This window comes from Chelmon rostratus, chromosome 21 (genome assembly GCF_017976325.1).
Source record: "Chelmon rostratus isolate fCheRos1 chromosome 21, fCheRos1.pri, whole genome shotgun sequence".
Classification (NCBI taxonomy): Eukaryota; Metazoa; Chordata; class Actinopteri; order Chaetodontiformes; family Chaetodontidae; genus Chelmon; species Chelmon rostratus.
The window spans coordinates 21,070,630-21,094,551 of NC_055678.1; the positions used below are offsets into that span (position 1 = coordinate 21,070,630).

General features: G+C 44.0%; 1 protein-coding gene across 1 annotated transcript in view; it reads right to left on the reverse strand.

Annotated features, from left to right (window-relative positions):
* The window catches only part of ryr2a (ryanodine receptor 2a (cardiac)), a 112,069-nt gene that overhangs the window by 48,870 nt on the left and 39,277 nt on the right, over nt 1-23,922 (reverse strand). Inside the window, exons 26-56 of the mRNA XM_041963415.1 lie at nt 23,283-23,430; nt 23,084-23,187; nt 22,733-22,837; nt 22,438-22,612; nt 21,687-21,895; nt 21,346-21,522; nt 19,952-20,097; nt 19,678-19,792; nt 19,240-19,400; nt 18,931-19,090; nt 18,013-18,099; nt 17,476-17,607; nt 17,144-17,238; nt 16,872-17,047; nt 12,725-13,380; nt 11,780-11,980; nt 11,118-11,223; nt 10,869-11,012; nt 9,607-9,734; nt 8,908-9,053; nt 6,407-6,521; nt 6,118-6,250; nt 4,416-4,519; nt 3,558-3,693; nt 3,269-3,455; nt 2,468-2,579; nt 2,242-2,362; nt 1,880-2,049; nt 985-1,205; nt 604-694; nt 174-314 (exon numbers count right to left, since the gene is read on the reverse strand). Of these exons, the coding sequence (XP_041819349.1) occupies nt 174-314; nt 604-694; nt 985-1,205; nt 1,880-2,049; nt 2,242-2,362; nt 2,468-2,579; nt 3,269-3,455; nt 3,558-3,693; nt 4,416-4,519; nt 6,118-6,250; nt 6,407-6,521; nt 8,908-9,053; nt 9,607-9,734; nt 10,869-11,012; nt 11,118-11,223; nt 11,780-11,980; nt 12,725-13,380; nt 16,872-17,047; nt 17,144-17,238; nt 17,476-17,607; nt 18,013-18,099; nt 18,931-19,090; nt 19,240-19,400; nt 19,678-19,792; nt 19,952-20,097; nt 21,346-21,522; nt 21,687-21,895; nt 22,438-22,612; nt 22,733-22,837; nt 23,084-23,187; nt 23,283-23,430 (4,902 nt within the window). The remainder of the gene's footprint in view (nt 1-173; nt 315-603; nt 695-984; nt 1,206-1,879; nt 2,050-2,241; nt 2,363-2,467; nt 2,580-3,268; nt 3,456-3,557; nt 3,694-4,415; nt 4,520-6,117; nt 6,251-6,406; nt 6,522-8,907; nt 9,054-9,606; nt 9,735-10,868; nt 11,013-11,117; nt 11,224-11,779; nt 11,981-12,724; nt 13,381-16,871; nt 17,048-17,143; nt 17,239-17,475; nt 17,608-18,012; nt 18,100-18,930; nt 19,091-19,239; nt 19,401-19,677; nt 19,793-19,951; nt 20,098-21,345; nt 21,523-21,686; nt 21,896-22,437; nt 22,613-22,732; nt 22,838-23,083; nt 23,188-23,282; nt 23,431-23,922) is intronic.

Genomic DNA, 23,922 nt, shown 5'->3' on the forward strand with positions numbered 1-23,922 from the left:
CACAGTGATGTCAGCATAAAAAAAAACACTGAAAGTCATGGTATGTCAGCCTCTACTGCTTCAAATACAAAATGATGACAACCCCGTACATGTTTACTTATTTTATTTACAACGTAATTCATTTAATTTTCATATTATGTTCTGTGGAAAATAGACCTGAACTCCAGCCTCACCTTGCGTGACAGAGCATCAAATATCCCCCAGAAGAGTTTTCTGGAGAGATGAAGCTCTTCATCTGATGCAGCTCCAAAGTTGCCCCAGCCTCCAGCCAGGCAGTAATACTTCCAGCAACGTTCATAGTGATTAGTCAGCAGCTGGGGAAAGTCAAGAGGTCATTCATCAACCATCTCCTGGCATTGAGAATCATTTAAAAAAAGGGTTGCAGAGCTCCATGATCAACACATTTCTAATAAATCTGAAATCACATTTCTGAACGTGCACAATCAAACAAACCTCTCCTATTCATACTACCATAACACCTTCACAGTGGACTGGCGAATCTTGCCTGGCTCTTTGTGAATGTTTTCTGAGCTGAGGTCATGTGAGAGTAAAAATGTATACATTCCAGATGTTCATTTGAAAAAAAAACTTTTGAATTGTCACCTTCAGAGGCATCTTGGTGTGTTCATTTAGCAGAGGAACGTCAAACACCAGTCTCCTCAGCAGATGCTGCATCATGGAAGGCCTCAGCTTACTGCACATGATCCAGATCACAGACATCAGTTGGTTATTTTGACACTGACAGAGCCATAGCCATAAATCCAGTTCTGTTAATGTCTTATACATGACCCTTGATTATGTGTACCATATTTACTTTACTTTAGTTTACTTTGTCAACCCTGTCCAGATACAGAATCTTCAGTTGCTTTCCTGGCCCCTAACCCCTCCCAGGTATTCTAACAATAACTCACACTGTGGGATTCTGATGACTCCAACACCCACATACGTTTGTTTTGCTATTTTCCGTTTTAATCCCAGTCTTACCCACAAACAGCCAGCAGACACTCCTCTATGGCGTCCCTCTGGGCTTTGGTGAGGCAGCAGCCTTTGGAAAGGCGGTAAACCGTGTGCAGCAGGGAATCAATCAGTGAGGCGAAGGGCTCCGTCCCCGCAAACAGTGGAGCACACTTGGTCAGGAGAGGCAACACGGCTGTGCACAAATACCTGTTGAGGGCAAGTGCCATGTCTGTGGCACTGAGGGCAACCTGACACCAATACAGAGATAGAGCGGAAAGATCGAGAAAAGCCACATTTGAGTGTGTGATCGGGTCTGGTCTGAGAAAAACGTGCAATCGCAGGGCAAGGTGTGTTTGCAGCTGAGAAAGACTGCATGATTGTAGGTCTGCATTGGAACAACCAAAAAAACAACATTATCATGTCAGAAAGTTGTTACAACAAATATGTTTGGAAGCAGTTGTCTTTTTATAGCTCCAGCAGACACATTCATACGAAATGCTGCCTCTGGTCACCCAGTTAAAGAAAGTCCTTTTAGTTCAGGTTTGGTCTCCACCATCTCCTGAGCAAACTATCTGGCTCTTTAGCTGCTGAATGCTCTGCTATGTTTACTAACTCGTCTGTAACTGTCTTTGTCTGCTGTAGGGGGTGCACAGTGGGTGTATCAGGGCCTTTCACCAGAAACAGCTGCCTGCAGCTGCTGGAAACAAGGTAGATGAGTGTGATGACACTGAACCAAAGCAGTAAAGCTGTGGGTCATCAAATCTAAACAATTAACAAATATAGAACGAAAAGCTCATCACTTTTTGCTGCAACGCTTTTCACATTACACAGTCATTTGAATGATTGTTAACATAACGTTAATTAGAGCAACTTTAAGAACATATTGAACAAAGAAGCAGCACTTTCTCACAAACACACTCACAGTGTCCAGAGAGGCGGCAGCTCTCAGGTCTGGTAAGAAGCCGACCTCCAGCAGGTGTAACAAGAAATTTTGGTCTTCTATACCATAGACTCGGTCCAGGAACAGGACCATGGCTGCTTTATGGTCCGGACAGAAGCCAGCTGACATGTCTGGCTCCACCACCAATCCATCTAGGCATGCACAAGCAAACACGTAAACACACGCATACACACAGAAAAGCAGCTGGATTAAACTTGAGAACAATCAACCAAGTCACTGCTTTCTATTCGTGTTTGCCCATTTTCATCAAACTCGACCTGGTTCAAATCAGGATTACTATTATATGCATGTCAGGTGGGGTGGGTGCTGGAGGGGTTGCTTACCTTTAGCCAGGCTGGGCATGGAGAATGGAATGCTGATGACTCCCACCAGGTCTTCAATAGGAATCAGAGACCTCAGAATGGCCCTGATACGGATTGCTTCACCTTTACCAGCATGGATCAACTGATATAAAATGGGTAATGTTAGTGTGAGTATCTCTTGAATTTGTGCGTGTGTGCGTGTGTGTGTGTGTCTGCATGTGCATGTATGCAGCGTGTTGTCACTTACATGCATCTCTGGAGCACAGCGGCCCAGCAGGTCAATGAGAGCAGCATAGAAGGTCATGATGGCATTTCCCATGTGGATAGTATCATCCTCCTCTTCCTCCAGCATGTCACTGCTACACACACACACACACACGTCATTTATGTGACAAACCATTCTCACCTCAAACACATCCTGATTTGACATCACAGAGTGTTGATGTGTTACACCAAACTTTTGCAGATGTGACAACAACCATGTCTAACGGAGCGAACTGAGCCAGGACTACAGCATCAGTACACAGCAGAAGGCAGCTACGCTGCTGTACTGCATGAGCTGGTAGGTGTTACAGTAAAGAGCTTTAGTGATCCACATGAGACCTTATTTTCTGAAAAGAATGGACACTCACATTCCCAACACAGTCAGCATGAAGGATCATGTGACAAATGGGGGGGTAGCAGATTTCCCGAGGCAGCATTTGGTAGCATTGTTGACTTGTATTGCAGACCTGTGCTATACAGGGCAAGTCAAGCAACATTTGATGAACAGTGTTGATGTTCCTGTACAAGTGATTCCTGTCAATTCAGTGAATGTTACTACACTGGTCTGGTATTGATAAAAGATGTGTTTGGGTTTAGAGCAGATATCATCTGGGTCTTTACAATAGCACTGAGCTATTGGACTGTTGATGAGCTCTTGACGACGTCTAGCAGAGAAAATATAGATACAGATAAATTACAAGACACAGTGTAACTGCAAGTAAAGTGTGTTTTCTTTGCCTAAAATCTAACAGCAAATGAATGAGATGTGACAATGATGGTTTACAGTGTCTTGCTGCTCTCAGACATAGGAGAGGGGCCGTCTCTGGAGAGATCCTGAGAGATCTTGATGGCTTCCTCCATCGCGGCCAACAGCCCATCACCACCTTCACCCCGAAGAGCGGGGCCAAAACATTCTGGTCGGCGAATCAGAAGCCTCACCACAACGTTGGCATTCTCCTCCACACTTTCACCTGGCCACAGAAGAGTAGAGGTGTTAAAGACATATTACATAGCTGGTTGAAAATAACAGACTTGACAGGGAATTTGTGAACTGAAGCTGTTTGAATTTTCACCGTTGCAGAAGACAGCAAAGCGCAGGAAGTCGAGGTATCGTTCACCCTCCACAGGGTTCCAGCCAATGTCAGGGTATCCTTTACGCACCAGCATCACACAGCTCTGCAGCCCGCAGCCGGCCAGGTACTGCACCACCTGCAGAGGCCACATATAATTGACATAATTTCATCGAAAAAATTGAAAAAAAAGTATGCACAACAGAATGTGTGACAGGTTATCTGTGGAAAGCACAGCTTGAATAAAATTTTAAAAAGCATAAAACCATTGAGCTCATAGTTTATCAAATGTGAGCGTGTGCTTCTCTTCTCTGCTATTCTCGCATATTGTCACTGATTTGTGTCAAAACAATATGAACATGTGTTTCTAACATGTAGTTCACTCCGCTGATATCCTGATACTATTAGAAACACCTCAGTTTACCACAAGTCAGCAGAAGCAGAACAATCTGCAGCCTCCGAAATGACCATAACATTGATAAAACATCTCTCAGGATTCTAACCTTCATGAATGCAGTAGTTATTACTGTATTAGGACTGTATTAGCTTTACTTTTTGTCTGTGTGAGGTGAGGACTGGTATGATAAATACTTTGCATTAGTGCTCTGAAATCGCTTCTGCGTGTTCCAATGAAGCGTGTGTGTGTGTGTGTGTCTGTGTGGAGTAGGTGTGTGTGTGTGTGTGTGTGTCTCTGTCTGTGTAGCAGTGACAAGCTGGAGGAAGTCGAAGGTGATTTGATTAGATTAGGGTCAGTGTAAATCTGCAGTCAATGAATGTAAGTCTGTGTAATGTTCAAAGGTCTGTTAGTGTGTGTGTGTGTGTGTGTGTGTGTGTGTGTGTGAGTGTGTGTTTCAATCTCACCTTCTCCAGGTCTGGCTCTCTTAAAGCCAGGGCCAGTTCATTATTATCCATGACTGATGCTGCAGCCACATCCAGAGGAGTAGAGCCTCGCATGGAAGGAGATGCTGAGGACAGGACAGGACAGACAGAGGAGAGGAGAGGAGAGGAGAGGACAGAGGAGAGGAGAGGAGAGGAGATGAGAGGAAAGGACAGGACAGAGGAGAGGAGGGGAGAGGAGAGGAAAGGAGAGGAGGGGACAGAGGAGAGGAGAGGAGAGGAAAGGAGAGGGGAGGACAGGACAGACAGAGAAGAGGAGAGGAGAGGAGAGGACAGGACAGGACAGGACAGGACAGGACAGGACAGGAGAGGAGAGGAGAGGACAGGACAGGACAGGACAGGACAGGACAGGAGAGGAGAGGAGAGGAGAGGAGAGGAAAGGAAAGGAGAGGGGAGGACAGGACAGACAGAGAAGAGGAGAGGAGAGGAGAGGACAAACAGAGGAGAGGACAGGACAGGACAGAGGAGAGGACAGGACAGGACAGAGGAGAGGAGAGGAGAGGAGAGGAGAGGAGAGGAGAGGAGAGGAGAGGACAGGACAGGACAGGAGAGGAGAGGAGAGGAGAGGAGAGGAGAGGAGAGGAGAGGGGAGGAGAGGACAGGACAGGACAGAGGAGAGGAGAGGAGAGGACAAACAGAGGAGAGGAGAGGAGAGGAGAGGAGAGGAGAGGAGAGGACAGAGGAGAGGAGAGATGAGAGGAAAGGACAGGACAGAGGAGAGGAGGGGAGAGGAGAGGAAAGGAGAGGAGGGGACAGAGGAGAGGAGAGGAGAGGAAAGGAGAGGGGAGGACAGGACAGACAGAGAAGAGGAGAGGAGAGGAGAGGAGAGGAGAGGAGAGGACAGGACAGGACAGGACAGGACAGGACAGGAGAGGAGAGGAGAGGACAGGACAGGACAGGACAGGACAGGAGAGGAGAGGAGAGGAAAGGAAAGGAGAGGGGAGGACAGGACAGACAGAGAAGAGGAGAGGAGAGGAGAGGACAAACAGAGGAGAGGACAGGACAGGACAGAGGACAGGACAGGACAGGACAGAGGAGAGGAGAGGAGAGGAGAGGAGAGGAGAGGAGAGGAGAGGACAGGACAGGACAGGAGAGGAGAGGAGAGGAGAGGAGAGGAGAGGAGAGGAGAGGAGAGGGGAGGAGAGGACAGGACAGGACAGAGGAGAGGAGAGGAGAGGACAAACAGAGGAGAGGAGAGGAGAGGAGAGGACAGGACAGGACAGGACAGGACAGGAGAGGGGAGGAGAGGAGAGGAGAGATGCAGTTAATATAAACAGAAGTAAGAGAATAGGGAGAGTATTGTCAATAAAACAGAGGTGTATCTGTTCCTATATACAGCACTGTTGGGTACAGCACTATTCAAACAGCCAGTCTGTGAGCAATAAGGTATGAAGCTGTAAAAACAAATCAAGTTTCACAAAGTACCCAGAATCTCATCAGTAATCAGCACACGCCTCCCCCCACACAGACGAGCAAGAAAACAACACAGTATTTAAACAAGAACACTGGTGAGCAGGAAGGGGTGAGCAGAGGATCTTCATTTTCAAACACACAGTGATTTGAGTATTGAACATCTTGTTCTAAATAATACATCTCATCAATTTGGCAAAGCAATCTTAATTCAGGGAGTCACTGACAAGCAAGTCACACACACATTCACACTCACCGAGGCCAACGCTGCTGTTCTCCAACAGGTAGCTGAGATGGTCAAACATGGCTTTCTGGTTCTGGCGGCTGATTCGACAGAAGTAACAGAGGAACCGACAGCAGTTGGCCACCATTTTAGGAAAGGTGATCTCCTGCAGGAACACAGACATCATGCACTGGGTTGGTACACGAAAATCATGTACTGATTGTCTTCTGCACATCTGCACAAAATGTCTGTGTCGACACTCTGATCCAGCTTCAGTACGTCAACATATTTCCTAGTTCTTCAGCGTAGGCATACGTCATACCTTGGAGTCTCCTCCACTGAGTACGTTGACCATGACCTCCATGACAGTTTCGTGCATCCCCAGAGCTCTCATCAGGTTAGGATGTTGGTAGAACACCTTGTTGTTCATGATATCACTGCAGAGAAGGAGGGACAAGTTCACAGGTTGAGTTTTTCATCATTCATCTAGAGAATCCTGTGGTCGGTCTGCTTTGCTTCAAATTGAAATCAGACAAGACTGCAGTTTACTGGTTCATAGAAAGGAGTATTGCATATCATGTGTACAATATATAGTACATGCATTATACAGAGCACACGCAAAGTTTTCAGACCCTTTCAAGTTTAACATTTTGTTATGCTTCAGACTCATCTTAAGAGGGACTTTTGGGTTAGGGTTAGGCTTTTGATTTTTAAGCCTGAAGTATCACATTTGCATACTGTAGGTCTTCAGACCTTTCGCTTAGTACTTGGTTAAAGCACCTTTGCAGCAATGACAGATTAACCCATTGTTCAGTCTTTTGCATGTCTGTTTTCCTATGAAAGTACATTGAGTGCCGTATTTAAACCAGAGTCAAATTCCTTGTATGTGCACACATACTTGGCCAATTCTGAAACTGATTCTGATTCTGAGATGCTATTGGATTCAGGTCCGGACTCTGGCTGGGCCACTAGTGTGTTGTCTTCGCAGTATGCTTCAGGTTGTTTTCTTGTTAGTAATGTGGGGTCCTTAGTATTGTGGAAAAAGGCTTTCTCTCAGGATAGCTCTAGATTTTTCTGCATCTATCTTTCCCTCTATCCTGACTGTCTACCAGAAAAACATCCCTACAGCGTGATGCTGCCACCACAGTGCTGGACAGTAGGGATGGTATTAATGAGGTGATGCTCAGTGCCTGGTTTCCTTCGCACATGCCGTTGGGAATTGTGGCCAAACAGATCGATCTTCATTTCATCGGACCAGAGGATTCTGCTTCTCATGGTCTTGGAGTGTTTCTCATGGAATTGTTCAGATGCCTTTTGCTAACTCCTTACAGGATGTCGTGTGCCGTGTAGTGAGGAATGGCTTCAGTCTGGCCACCATGCCATAAAGGCCTGGAGTGCTGCATTGATGGTTGTCCTTCTGTTAGGTTCACCCATTTCCACAAAGTGACTCTGGATGTCATTCATAGTGATCACTGGGTTCTTGGTTACCTGTCTGACCAAGGCCCTTAACCCCTGATTGCTCATTTTGGCTGAGCGGCCAGATGTAGGAAGACTGTTGGTGGTTCCAAACCTCTTCCAGTTGAGAATGACGCAGGCTGGCCGTGCCTGGGCACTTTCAATGCTGCAGAACTTTTCTCACATGCTTCCTTAGATGTGTGCTTTGAAACAATCTGTCTCTTTGTCTACAGACAATTCTCTCAACCTTAATGTTTGCTTTTCACTCACACATACATCATCAGATGATGGGTGTGTGCCTTTCCTAATTACACTATATGCCAAAAGTATTTGCTCACCTGCCTTGACTCGCATATGAACTTAAGTGACATCCCATTCTTAATCCATAGGGTTTAATATGACGTCGGTCCACCCGACAGCTTCAACTCTTCTGGGGAAGCTTTCCACAAGGTTTACGAGTGGTTTGCTACACTTTACACTTAGCACAATGCAGTCAGACAAGTACCGTTCTCCTGACAACTGCCAAACATCAGATGGCCAGATGGTGAAGCAGCTGCTGGGCCATGGAAATCCATTCCATGAAGCTCTGTACACATTGTTCTTGAGCTAATCAGAAGGCCTCATGAAGTTTAGACGTCTGTAGCGATTGACCTCTGCGCACTATGCGCCTCAGCATCCACTGACCCTCCTCCGTCATTTTACATGGCCCACCACTTCATGGCTGAGTTGCTGTGCTTCCCAATCGCCTCCACTTTGTTATAATATAGTTAACTGGAATATTTAAGAGGGAGGAAATTTCACGACTGGACTTGTTGCACAGGGGGCATCCTATCAGAGTTCCACGCTTGAATTCACTGAGCTCCTAAGAGCGACCCATTCTTTCACATGTGTTGTTATATGTTTGTAGAAACAGTCTGCATGCCTTGCTGCTTGATTTTATTCATCTGTGGACATTGAAGTGATTGGAACACCTGATTTCAACTATTTCGATGGCTGAGTGAATATTTTTGGCAATATAGTGTATATCCAATATATACAGCTAATCACAGATGGACTCTAATCAAGTTGTAGAAGCAGCTCAAGGATCACTGATAGAAGAAAGATGCACCATAGCTCAATTGTGAGTGTCTGTCACCAAGCTTAGGTGTCACCCTTGAAAAGGTCTGAAAACTTTCTGTATGCACTCTATATGCTACATTTATTTACAAATGAACAAATTATGAACAAATCACAATTATGTTTTAAACACTCATTTTCAAATTGGTCAGTATAGACATTTGTCCAGTCATCCAGTGCTCTAACAAATGGAAAGTCACTGTCAACAAGCCAGAGAAGAAAGAGGAGCCTGGCAGATGAGTGTGTTCTCACCCCAGCCCTCTGATCATCAGTTTCTCTTCCTCTCTCCCCATACGGACACTCAGCAGAGATCTGATCTGACCCAGAGCAGCCAGCAGATTGATAGTGTCCTCGATCGATACCGAGTTTATAGTGTAGGTCTTAGGAAGAGCCCGCACCTGGACAGATGGAGACAGATTCATATCTTTTCAAACTTATTGCCAAGGTCCACACATTCCCTTCCTGTCAGAGACTTGATTTTACTGTGAAGACGATAACAGACTGAGCAGCCTGTTATCAGTTACCATACGTTATAAAATAAGATAATCCTTTATTAATCTCACAGCAGGAACATTTTCAGAGTCACAGCAAAGTGAACCTGAGTCTTGTGAGGAGATACTGTCTGCTCTGGCCTTTCTTATAAGGTGCACAGAGACGCACAACAGTGAGCAAGAGCTGCTGTAACAGGCTGCCACTCTGGTGGCGCTATGTTGGAAACTTGAGTTGTGAGAGAGAAATCATGTAAAGGAGAATTCAGTAATCATTTATATTGTTCTTTTAAACTTTTGTTTCTCCTGTTAGTGTTTTTGATCAAATCATTTGTTGGTGTTGTATTTGTTATGTTCAAACTTCAGCTTTTTAGATAATGAGGCTCTTCGTTATGAGCATGTATATGAGCCAGAGAAGTACAGTAAAGCAATGACACACACACACACACACACACACACAAACCTGTCCTCCAATGCCATCATACTGGCGATGCAGCAGGACAAACATGGCTCTGACCAGCTCTGGATCCTCAATAACTGACTCCTGAGCCCAGCGGACCATCGTGTCTGAAATCAACTGCTGTAACGTACCTGCAGAGACAGAGCGAGGCAAAGGGAGAGGGGGAGATGGAGACAGAGAGAGGCAGGGGGTGTTGGTCAATTGTGGGCCCACAGTCAGAAAATCTTATTTCTCCTCTTCCTCCCCCTCTTATTTTTTGTATATTTTTCACTTCTGATATTTCCTGGTATATACTGATTTTACACTTTATTCATTTGGCAGAAGCAACATACAATAAGTTAGAATCCAAGCCACAGTAGATCAAGGTGAAGCATCTCCTCTTTAATACAGACGTGGGAATGCTGGTATTTCACCTTGCAGCTCTGTATAAACTGTACAAACACATAATGGGGGGGCATTGTTTTTCCATCAATAAGCCAGCAGTATAGGTAGTAACATTGCTGAATCTACATCTGCTGGAACCAGTAGATGTCGTTGCTGTCGTGTTACACCTCTTTTTCTTCACACACTCCAGAAGCATTATCCTGGCGTTTTTTAAATCTGGCGTAATGGCCGCTCTTCTTCTAGCAGTATTGTGGGATCTCTGTTTAGAAAGGGCTTTTGACAGTAAGCGTCTCAACTCTCAGCTCATGTTCCACATGACACAAGGCTGCAAGAAGTACAATTTTTACTTTTTTGAGAGAAAGACAACTAGAGAGAGACGGATAAAGATTGTATTAAATGAGTAAGTACTCTCGGAAAAGGGAGGTCTTCAAGCCATCTTTAAAGAAATAGAAGCCTTACTTTACAAATGTTCCATATTCTTTGACTTTACTTGTTTAGAATGAAGCCTCTAAAAATTCCATTAGCAGTGGGGATCGTTGAACATAAAACCCAATTAAAGTGCTGCTAGCTGGAGTGTGTAATGTTTATGGCCGCCCCAAACTGTCGGATGGAATGTACAACACAGTAGGAAAATAATCAAAGGCTTAACATGTAAAATTTGTCCTGCAGGTAATTCTAGAGAGAGGTCACAGCGTTCTTCAGATGGAAAAGATTCATCCATCAGGAATCTGAATTTACTCAAAACATTTCCATTTGTGTGTGATCTGAGCATTTTTCCAGAACACACACACATACACACGCACAGATTTTGGGTAACAAATTGTCAAATGTTCAGATGTACTCCACATCTGTCTGTGTATCAGCTGGTGCAGTGGACTTACTGGGTTTTCTTTCTTTTTTCTCCTTTGGCAGGTTGGCCATCTTCTTCTTCAGGTAAGCCACTTTCTCCACCAATGACAGGAGTCGACCTCGGATGGTAAAATCACTGTCACCACCTATCCCTCTCTCCTCATCCAACTCTATACCTGACAGAATGGGGAAATCAGTAAACTGTGCAAACAGTATGTTGGATATTGTCGTTCAGTTCAAAGTTTGGTTGACTGTGTAGGTGACGCTGATTGGTACATTACCACAGTGTCTCATGAGGTCTTCGTGGAAGTCAAGCAGCTGTTCTCGAATGTATTCAGGACAGGGACACTCCTGCTTTTCATCCTTAAAGTTCAGCAGCATGTTGATCTGTAGAAACACATGCAGATGTCACTGTGAGGTCCTGTTCGGTACATACTTGTACAGCAACTACTTCTACAGCAACCTCACAGAAATCCAGTGAGCATTTGGTCAAAGTTTTGGAACGGGATACAGGAACATGTTTCCACCAGTGTACTGGAAAGAGGCTATTTGATTTGGAGTGTGCAGTGCAGAGCCAAAGCAGCACAGAATGGAAAACTATGTCTGACAACAGTTTCATACACTGCAAGAGTCTGCTCAATGTAAAATGTGAGAGAATGGAACAAACTGGTGTCCAGTGTTAAAAGGCTTTAGCTGAATCAATGTTTAAGATAATACAGAATATGCTCCTCAACTTAATCCGCATCCTCATTGTTTGTTCTACTCTACTGTATGCTGTTCTTCTCTGCTTACTTTCCACTTCATCTGTCACTGTACTCTACTGTTTGTACTCTTCTACACTGCAGTTGATCTACAATCTGCTCTATTCTTTGTAGAACAACCTGTTCTTCTGTACTGTTCTGTCCTCCAGCCCAGCCTCTCATTTCCTCAGCGGTGCTCCTACCTGCTCCTGCGGAGGAGATCTGAACTCTTTGGTCTTCTTTGCAGTGAGGGCTGCAGACATGTTGAGCGCCAGCATCACCTCGTTGTAGCGGAACCGCTGGTTGTCTTGGAGACAGGCGACAAAGTCATCAGAGAAGGCCACCACAGCCTCGATACGATGACGAACCTGGCAGTCACACAGGTACTGCAGCACATGGCACATCTACGTGCAAAAAACACACACATGCAAAGATGAAACACATACAACCACACTTACTGTTGAGTCAACTATATACTGTATTATGATGAAAAAAGGTCAACAACCAACTTTGTAGGATACACCCCTCTGTCTTCAAGGTTAGGTGTCACTGTTATTGCAGAGTCTTGCATATTTCAATCAAAATTCAGAATCTATCACTAAACAGTTGTTTATTTCCGGTTCTGATGGTGGGCTTGTTTTGTCATTAATGAGTTTGCTGAAAAGTTTTGATGTATGATAAAGATATGTTCCTACATCAGTGATCTGCAGGAACAAACATGGCGAAGCTCTGCTGTATTTTTGACAGTCAACGGCAATGAGATTCCTCTGTTACCAACTGTGCAAGTTGTTCATGGTGCTCATTGGTTTAATTTGTGTCTAATCTTACCACTCATACCATTCAGGAGCCTGCACATTTGAGGAAAACCAGAAGTTGTCAGATTTCTAACTGTTATTTGAGGGTTACTGTAACTTCCATTGCTTTTGCAAAGTACATCACATATATGACTAAATGTACAGTAGAAGGCATGCAATTCTATATCATGTTTTACGAAACCTTAAAAGAGCTTTGTCATCCTCACGTAAGAAAGTATACCAAAAAAATATGTTGCCCTGACTCGCTGTCACATTGAATATGATTCTTTTTAAAAACTGCCGTAAATAGACCAATGCTCTAATATAGAAAAACAAAAGAGGGTTTACTGTCACCTGGAGTTTTACAGGCTCTGGTAGCTTCATCTGTAACAGTCCTTTAGGCATGTTCCTCCCTCCGTCCTCTCCTCTTCCTTCACTCTCCAACTCCTTCACCACCTCCAGCTCCTTGTGTGTGTCCTCCTGCCCCTCAAGTCTTTCCGAGAACACAGACGGTTCAATCAGTCTGAGGATATTCTTCAGGTCTCCATTTTGGAAAACTCCCATTATTAGCATGGTGTAGAACAGCTTGATGAGGGGGACAAAGAGAAACTCAGTGCTGCCTCCTATTGGATCGCGTACATGCATGCTTCCCTCTCGCACAGCTTCTGTTAGCATCTCGATGGTTTTGATTTTCAGTATATCTAAGGGGAATTCGGGGCTGTACTGGAAACAGTCTCCTGATCCTGATCCGTTGATGCCATTATTACGATACAATGGTCCACTCCCACAGACAAAACTCGGAGATGAGAAGTGCATTCTGGGTCTCAGGGAAGTGCTGAGTCCAATGCCTGGCAGGCCGTGTTTCTTCTTCTCATCTGGAAACAGGGTAATGCTCTTGGTTTCATCTGTCATGGGAACAATGTACTCATTGTTCATCATGAGGCGAGCCGTGGCGTAGCTGCTCAGGTGGATGTCAATGAGGAGGTCGTAGTAGCCCGCACGAAGCAAACCTGTGGGTGAGAGAATGACAGAATAATAGTTATAAACGTTCAACTAAAACATTTATCTTCTTAATTAGGGATTAATTTGCAATCTTAGCAATTAATAAACAGACTACATCTATGACCTGGTCTTATCAATTACATTAATCTTTATATAATTGTGTAAAGCCACCTTCTAAGACATCCAGTTATTACTCTAAGTGAGCATATATGTCTAAAGTCGCACCCTATTTGCTACCAAGGCAACTTAAGGTTACTTGAGTTACCCTGGTTCTCAGAGTAGAATGGGTGAGAAGTCTCACTATGGGATACGACTCCCTGCGTATTCCTCAGAACCATTTAAGCCATCAGGCTAATCCTGAATGACTGGTGATCATGATGTCTGCATCAGATAGATCCACCTACCCTTATATAACTTGTGCTAAACGTAGCACCATTCAAAATAAGCACCTCCTCTTACACCCCGACAAAAAGGGCTATCTGGTGAGATATCTCACTCATGTTACTCTGAGAACCAGGGTTACGCAAGTAACCAAAGTTCTCACAGCTTTTGTTTCGATGTCCCACCATCAGACATGGGAACTCAAGATAGTCAAGCAACAACCAGCAGTCAACAAAAAGCACGCTGAGCACAGTATCGCATGAGTCACAAAGGTAAGGAGTGAAAACCAGTCTGCCACTGCTCAAATGTTCTGGATAGAAACCCCTTTAAATAGAATGCTACCCCCCTCTATCATTAAAGAACCAAAGGATGTCCAAAGAATGCTGGCTAGCTATTTCACCTTTATACCCGGCATGTAATGCAGCAATAGCAGCCATGTACACTGTATCTGTGGAGAAGGCTTTTTGTTTGTCAATTAAGTTCAGCAGAAATGACAAAATCCTTGTGAAGCCACTCCTCAAACACTCTCCATTTACAGCTGCAAAGGGACCTGGTGGAGGAGGCTCTAGTGTTCTGAAGAGTGTTAATTAAATTCTGAGGAAGCCCCACTGTAAATTAGTTAGGCTAAATTATACCACTCATGGGCCAGGGAAATCGTGCTAGCCATTCTGGGTGTGGGTGAAATATTGTGCCCCCCCCAGCTGATGGAACAGTTCATATATCTCTGTCAGTGCATAACTGGCCAGTGCAGAGCTATTAGAATCAGTGTTTGGCATTGCTCCCTCAGTCTGGACAGAGTGGGAGATCATCAGAGCCAAGATAGGAAATGCATACTAGAGGATGGGCAGCCAAGCATGCATGTCCACGCCAAGAGGTGCACCTAGATAGTGCATTGAGAAGAACGGCAGACACTGTTTTCTCTTGATGAAACTGCTCCACTGCAGATTGCCCAGATATCCACCCTGGACAGCAGAATCCTCAGGACATGTGTCTCTCCCAGAGAAGGGAGGTGTTTTTATGCTCAATAATATTAGTTTGTGTGTATGCGTATGTAACTGATGGAAGTGCAAACCTGACTGACGGATAAGCTACTGTTAAGTTAAGCTACTAGAATCACTAAAAGGTTCAGATAATTTAAGTGGAACTGGAGACCTCTGCTCCAGAGACCCTTCATAGAATATTCCAACCCAGCCCGACAAATGACTGTCTGCAGTGACTTTATGGGAAAAGAATGGTGCCCATGGCTGAACAGTGGCACAGTGCCAGTACTCATTCCACAGTGACTGTTACCCTCTGTGCACTATGACCCACAGGATCCAGCCTGAGGACACCATCTAACACTGGACACTCCTTGTGTACAAGCAGCCGACTCAAACTACCAGGAGTGCTGCCGGCATCAGTCAGTGCTGTCCATGTCTCCCACATCCAGTGGCGGAACGCAGTGATGACCCCTGACTGAAACTGCACCTGCACATGGTGTGGTGTGAGTAAGTACTGAGCCCGTATATTTTCAGTGTTTCCCAAGCACACTCACTGGTAAAATTAACCATGAATGATGAAATTACTGCATTTCTGACATTTTAGTGCATGAGCTGACAGCTCATGAATCATGTCAATGGTGGTATTTTATGTGGCCAGCTTTAGTTCATGTTACCTGTAAGATAATAGCAAGTTAGATTCTAATGGTGGTTAGTTAATGTGAGTAACACTGCACTAGCTAACATAACCAGATGCCAGTTGGCCTACATTTACCTCAAGTTATTTAAATTAAAAGCTATCTTCATTTTTTAGATATATTAGGTATACCTAATAAACTAGCAACCGTATGTATGCTTATGAGCTTCATAGAAACATGCCAACATGGTAAATGTGGACAGTGGTGGAGCGTAAATACCTCAGCCCACCACCAATGCTTAAGATAAGTGCTCTTTCACATTTTGGCACATCTAAATAGTGTGCATGAGATGTCAAGGATGAGTCTTAATGCAGGTTCCCAAGACTGCACGGCCTTGAGTTGGGACCAGCTCCAGGGAGAGATGACCTGTTGCTGAAAACAACCAAGGCACGTGGAATTGTATTGACTCTGTCTAACACTCAAAACAGTCTCTGAGGCCAGCTTCTTGTTCATGACCAAAAAAAAACTGAAGTCACATTTTCAACCGTTGTTAGATAGAATGCAGTGATGGATTGAAGCTTATCATGTTTATTGTCACTCTGACTCATAACAGTGAAAATGTTCTTCTTATTTGATGAGAGGAGAGAGAAAGACAGCGTAAATTAAACCCTAAACATTATAGGCAACATAACAGCAGAATTTATGGCTGAGCTGGTGTATTGATTACATTAGATCGTACAGCTGTACCTAATAAAGGGGCCACTGATTGTATATCTCTACAGACTCAAGTCAAGGATTCCCCTGTATGCTCATCCCCTGGGATGTGTAGCCGACAAATACAAGTAGGTGTGTGTTTAAATACACATATCCACTGTACCTATGCAGCATAATTACAGTATCAACAAGAACATTAGCAATTCTGCATAATGATTACTTTTACTTTTGGTATTTTATTTACAAAATAGCAATAATTGTGTAAGTAAAGTATAAGTCTGGTGATAATATATTATATTCCACATTTTCTTACTGTTAACAAATGTCATATGCAGAGTACAACTAACAATGAGTGTATCCTATAAACAAGTACTGTGTGTGTATTAAAAACTTGTATATCTTATTCCTCTGTGCCATAAAGCTCCATTGTTCAAATGGCCCATTTACTTTCTTTGAGTAACATCTGTTAAAACAGTGACCAGCTGGATGATGAAATTACTGAGCCTTTGTGAAAGGGAAACTATATACTTTTAAGTTGCTTTGAAAGATTGAGGTCTTCAGTGGGAGCCAATGGGCTGGGAGCTGAGAGGGAAGCCAGAATTTACTGAGTCGAACTAACACAGTGTTGGTTTGAGGTTTTTATGTGACTTGTTGATGATGAGACAAATATTGAATAATTCAAACCTTATCATTTTTAAAGTCAGGGTCTCACTATTGCCTCTACCCATTTCTCAAACAGGTTCTATTACCTTGCATGCAGTTATTGTTGTCATACTATGTGCGTGTTACCTGGCATATACTTATTCTCTATAGCCTGCAGGAGCTGTGACTCGTCCACATGGGAGCAGAGGGCATGTGCCACCCGGTTGTTTCCCAGAGCACAGATTGCAGAGTACAGTCTGAGGGTATGGTAGTGAAACTTTAATAAGTCCCTTTGCTCTGACAGCTCCAGGATATCCACCGACCTAGACAACAGACAGAGTGATACTGCATGAGAAATGAGACAACGGGAGGATAAAAAGGTGTGTGTATGTGTGTGTGTGTAGCTGCGGGCACTCCACCTGTTCTCCTCAGGTATGTGCAGAGACATGAACTGCAGAGGTTCGTTACACTGGACCAGCCAGCCAAGTCTGTCATTCACTCTGGATGCAAGCACCTGAAAAAAAACAGAAAAAAAGACATAAGCTGGCCCAATTATTACACTCCTTATACTCCTAACATCTTTTTTCATAACTGTCAGCCTTTACATCCCCTTTGTTCAATCCATTGCACAATTAGTGACTTGAACATTCTTCAGCCAAGGCTTAATATCCCTTCTGTCAGCCAAAACAGAGGAACAAAAAAAAGGCCCAAAAAAAGCCCAAAAACCCTGTAAACAGGTAGGAGGGGTTACCTTGAGGAAGTGGTTGGGAACACGGCTCCATAATACGGGAGTGAGAAACTGGACATGCAGCCGTGGAGGACACTGAGGAACCAGGTTCTTCCTCTCACTCTTAAACAGGCCAGCTGACAGAGGCATCACATTCTGGAAATAAACGCGTTGCTACATCAGATAAACCGAAGCTGGACTAACCAAAGAGGACACTGTGGACATACTTAAACTCATTGTGCAGTTTTTTTATGAAAACCAAGTGTTGGATTTCACATTAGTGTTCATTGGCCTTGTTAAAGTGTAAATGGATCATGTTCAGACCCTTTATGTTTCAGACTCGTCGTAAAATCGATTCAATTCATTTTTCAGTCATCAGTCTACACACACTACTCCACAATGACAAAGCGAAAACAGGTTTCTTCAGTGTTTTGTAAATTTATTACAAAAAAACACTGAAATATCCCATTTACATAAGTATTCAGAACTGACAGTTGGAATAAGCTATAGCAGTACTATGGTGAAATTTTTTTTGAAATTGTATGTGTGTTTGTGTGTCACCTTAATACGTCCCAGTTCAAACTGGAAGACATTGGGGCTGGTGGCCTTGGCAAAGACTGCTGGGAACAGCTTAGTACTGGGTTCCACCTGTGGAGAGGAGAGAGTGCTTAGCTTAGCTAGTTACTTCTGCTCAACCAAACACACAATCAATCATTCCTGTGTTGCAGTCCAAAATCAAGTTGAAATCATGTTTGAAACAAATTTACTCTGACAACTAACTTACAGCACAAGCTAAGAACACACAGGGTTTGGTTAGCAGCGCGTCAAGATCAGTCAGTTCCGACGCTACGTTTGATGCTGTTCAATGCCCTAAAGCTCAAGCTGTGTGTGTGTGTGTGTGTTTGTGTGTGTGTGTGTGTGTGTGCCTCTGCCTAGTGTCTGACTGTTAATTAGCCACACTAATAGCCAATGAGAGAGCGGTGATGTTACTGCTTTATGCATATTCAGCTTAAAATGAAAATGGCTATATGAACATACAGAGAGCAGCTAGTTCATGCAAAATAGAGATGGATCCATCACAAAACCAAAGAATATGGCATTCCATTTCTCCCTTTTATTTTCTTCATTTGTCTCAAAAGAGAACACAGTCAGATAATCTACAGAGCAGACAGTGTATGTATACTGTTACAGAAAAAAATACGCAGTTATTTCAGTCAGTCTTTATGTGTTGGAGAATAGAATAATGTAGTTTCAATATAGCTGTTCCCAGGGTTTTGTAATTAGAGGGACTAAGACTAAAAGCAAAAAAAGCAAAGGAAGAAAGAGAAAAACAAGGCAGGGAGGAAGGCTGTAGGAAGTACAATGAAAAGGAGGGGAAGATGGAAGGATGACAGAAAGCGTAGGGAAGGGAGAAGGAGATGAAACAGGAACTGAACAAAAGGACCACTCAAAAGCCTGTAACGCGACATAAATATTCACCTGGTAGTATGTGCTGAGCTCTTTGCCGTTAGCTGTGAAGGTCAGCAGGCCGTTTGTTGTGTCGACCAGACAGCCAATCTCTAAGCCGTTGTTGTTCCTCCCTTGACCAGGACTGGTGCTCTCTCCAGCCCATACCATGTAGCAGTTACTACGCTTTATACTGGAGGACACATTCACACACACCATGTAACTGAAATCATAGGCTGTAGTCTTAGACTGGAGCGATCCCCGCCCAACATTATAACATTACAAATAAAAAAAAAACTTGTGAATTTACCACCAGATGCAGTTGGCTGCAGCTTGACTAACCTCTCATGAACTTTGCCCTTCTCATCTCCCAGGGTGACGGTGACAGTTCGGACGTTGTGCAGGTCGAAGCCTGGGTCGTACTGATGGAAGTCAGAGGTTACCCAGCCCACCCAAACATTACTGGGCTCCTGACCAGGGAAGATCCGCACTGAGTAGTAGTGCTACACAGAAAGAGGTGCAGTCAAGCCAAGTTTAATTGCATTACCCTTAATCCCAGTTTCTTCCCAAAGGGCTTCACAACATCCGTGTTATGAAACAGTAAATATATGGAATTAAGAACACTTGGGTGAACACTTCTGTAAAGTCCCAGGGATAAATACTATTTGTTAAAAACCAGAGACGCTGTCCCCACTTGGAGTGGGGAGCTACACATCGTCAGTGAAATGTATATTGCCTGTGAGTGCTTTATGAATTTGATTTGTATGTGTGCTCTCTTACAGTGGAGGCTTGCATGAGGAATTCGTATTCATCTCGGTCATCAGCCATCACCTCCTCTGACAGACGAGCAGAGGATGGACAGCTGTTGTCCGGCTTGTTTCTCTTCAACATGAACCTGGAGGATCAGATGGTTGGTTTAGGTTTAGAGAGTTTAAAAATAGTGATCAAACACAATGACAGGAGGGTACACATTAGTAGAGTGCGTATGTGGATGACAAATGTTCTTTTGAACTGTTGAATCTTTCCTGTTGATATGAGGAAATGGAGAGTTTACCGTTGCTTGAGCTTGGAGGGCTTTTCCTGATTATAATCTTTGTGATTGTTGAATTCATCTCTCTCTGGTCCATTAGGACCATTGTGACCATGAGAGGACTTCATCAGGACCTCAAAGTCTGACACCGTTTCAAAGTCCTCCAGCTCCTGCAGAGGACACACCAATCACATACCCAACCCTGCCGTTAACATGTGTAAGCAGTAAATGATAAGGTGGTGAGCTTGTCTTTAGTGGTTCTATGAAGAATGTAAAACAGCTGAAATACATGTACAGAGATACACACCATGCTGCATCAGAATGTACAATAAATGCTGCTGCAGTGGAGGAAACCAACACCCAACAGATTAGAGGTAAGATCGGGCCCAAAAAATCCAGCCCGACCCAACCCAGGCCCGCGAGTATTAAAGCCCGACCCAGCCCGAGCCGGACCAGTTAACGTGATTTGCAGGCCCGAGCCCGAAGCAAACCCGAAATTTCATATTTTATTTGTGAGGACTCGGGAGGAGAAGGGGTGATTTATGATAACAAATTAAAGCCTGTCTTTTGTAACGAAATCTAAGTTAAACAAGACTGTATAAACATTTACATCTTTTATATTTCTGTGTCTGCAGAGGTTACATTAACCGACAATTTTCCATCATTGACGGATTTTTTTAAGAGTTGACGGGAAAAATTTAAGGCCGTCCGTCATTTTGACGGGTTGAAAATTGGGCCATAAACCACAGCAGCAGTACGTCCTTAAGAATTTAGCGCGGCACTTTAAGAGAGAGAGAGGCAGAGAGACAAAGAAGAACAATGACGGATGGATAATAGACAGAGACGCAAGTTTTATCAGCGCACGTTTCTGTAGCATTTTCAACAATCAATTTGAAGCTTTTCCTCACTCTTACCCGTGCATGTTTGCCTTTTCCATTCCCCTGTCTTTAGTTTATCCTTCACTTCTTGCTGCTCCATATCGGGGATACCAGCAGGTCAGATGCGGACTTGCGGAGGGGAAGAATTTTAAGAGGACGACGTTCACGTGCGCAGAGCATGCTCTGGCTCTGCGGCTCCTGTTTAGCCTTCTCTGTTTTATCCAAATTATTTATTTTATAACAAGTATTCCGTAGTTTAGTATCGTTTTAGTATACATTTTTATAAACATATATTTATTTAAAAAAAAAAAAAAAAAAGTCAGCAAGAGAGAAGCCCGACCCGAACGTAATGATTGACATTTTAGGCCCGACCCGGCCCGGCTTGGGCTTGGGCTTGGGCTTAAGATCTTACCTCTACAACAGATGGATTGTGTTTGAGTGCGTGCTACACACAAAGCATCTGTCGGTCACAGTCAGTATATCTATGTGTCATATGTGTGTAGACTGTACGTGTTCAGGAAATGTTTGTGGTACTGTTACCCTCTTTGGTGAGAAGAGGCTCTCGCTTGCTGGGGACCTGGAGAAGGATTCTGAACACTCTATGGGCATGCTCAGTCTGTAGAAGGTAATGTCAGTGTAACTGTTCTGTGAGCCAAATGACCTCTGGGTGACCCTTAGGCAAGGACACGACTCCACTGTCCCATCTATCCTTGTCACCTGAAAGCAGAGGCAGAGTCATTCGTTTTGTCTGTACGATCAGTTTGGCATGAAGACAGAACATTATTTAGATATGAACTTAAATGTATCTGAAGGGATAGCATTTCAGTCTCAGCCAGCTAGCTACATGGTCCTGAGTGTGCACTGCAGGCGACTGCTATTACCTCTATGTGCTGGTGGTTGGTGGGGACAGATACAAACTGAGGCAGCCGCTTGCTGAGCCACATGGTGACGTCCCGGTTCATGTTGACGGCGAACGGTTCGTAGCCTTCCTGCAGGCCACAGATGGTGAAGTACTTCAAAGTGCTGACGTCTTTACCAAAGTTCATCCTCCCCACCTGACACACACCCAGACTGCACACTGGGATAAAACCTGGAGACAGAAGAAATCGCATAGATGGAACTTTTTGTGCAGTTCTACCTATAACACTATGCACAGAGAAACTATTTAATGGAGCATTTGTGCAACTCAATATTCATCCTGGTCAAATGAGAAATTGGAGAGATATCTTCTGAGTGTTAGAAAGCACTGCTTTACAATTCCATGTCACACAGCCGACTGCAGGCAGGGCCAGTGTCCTTTCATCTTAAAATGTTCAGACAAATCCGCTCACAGGGGCCTTACATCAAAGACCAGAATTACAGAGAGAAGACTACTATGGAGCTACTAAGCTTCAACATTACTGATAATAAGAAGGTAGTGAAGGTCCTTGCTGTATAATTGGCATGACTCTTGTTTCAAAGGGTTTACGAAAGAACCAGGAGGATTTAATCTCTTCAGTATTTGGAATCCTGTGTATGATTCACTTTGCAGCCTTGTTGCTAGTCAAGGCTACAAAGTAGTGTAGTGTTAGGGTTGTGTCTCCAGTTACAGTTGCATGCATGTGTGTACGTAGTAAATAACATAGTGCTGACCTCCACCAACTTCAAAATCCTTGAAAGCCAGCTCAGATCCAGAGTCATCCAGCAGCACCTCTCCATTAAGTGTGAACATCATGGTGTGTTCGTTCAGATCCACCATGCAGCCAACCACATCCCCCGTCTGCCAAGCTCGCCCAAAGTGCTCATTACCCTGGTGCCAGCGCTGGACCTTGGAAAAAAAACGTTCCCCATTTATGACTAATTTGACCAATAAATTAAAAATAGAACTAGTTCCACTGCAGTGCCAAGAAACTCAACAAATGGGTAAAGGAAAGAAAAATCCAGCTACCTTGAAGCCATCAAAGACAAAGGCCTGGTCATCAGATCCCAGCTCCTGGTCTGGGAGGCAACCTGGCCTAGCCCAGCCCACCCTCATCTCTCCTGCTGTTAACACCTGAAGGAGACATAAGAATATGTTAATATCCAGTTCACAGTGACAGTAAAAGTTCATGCCAGTGTAACATCCAGCACACCATAGATCAGAACTGGCCATTGCAGAGGGTTTTAAGTTGAACAAAATACTTAGTTAACATTTTAATGTGTCCTTTTTTCCCTCTAAATAAAATCACTGTAAGCTTTAAAATGTGTGTCAACCAATGGCTGATAAATGTCAGAGCAACACTGTCATATCTCCTCTTACCTCCAGCTCAAAGTACCACTTCCCTGCATTAACGCAGTATGTTTTCTCTGCCCTGAAAATGCGGAACCTCTCAGCAGACATGTTGCTGAGGTCAGATTGAGCTGCTGGACGAAACAAAAATGATCATACAACACATTAAAAAATCCTTAAGATGCCAAGTCACTGAACACAGTGATACAATGAAGGTCTGGTATTGTACCGTGGTCCTGGTCAGGAGCTTCCAGGTTGTATCCATATCCCAGCAGAGTCCTGACAGCCTCTCTCAGACTATCTTTGTTGGACTTCTTGGTTCTCTCATCCAGCAGAACGTAGGGGACCAGACGAGGGTTTCTGCGGTTCTTCACATCCTGAGACAACAGAGGGGACAGAAGAATAAAAAGGAAACAAGCAGTGACTCTATAGAAATGAAGTGCTGAGTGGGAAAAGTGAAACATTAGTGCTCGGAGGCCCACTCATTACCATCGCTCAGGTGCCCTTGAGCAAGACAATCCCTTTTAGCTCCAGCAGTGCAGAAGACAAATAAAGACATTTGTTTTCTTTCTGCATGGAAATAATCATTATTTCTAGCCAGAACTGGGCAAAGCATTCTATCTCTACTGTTTTACATGAGTCACTCAGAGTACTGCCAAATGGTGATACTGTCTGCAAGGAAAAACAAGCAACCTACACTCTGGGTTGCCAGTTCACAAATCCAGCTGCCAGTGTCATCTCACAATCTGATTTGCCTTCCTTCTACAGCTCCTGGTCTTTTCCCTCTTTGTTTAAAGTTAGTGCTCCTCTGCTTGACTGGGGAGCAGGATTCCTCCACACTGGGATGGTCTGGCTGTGATTGGCCCCAT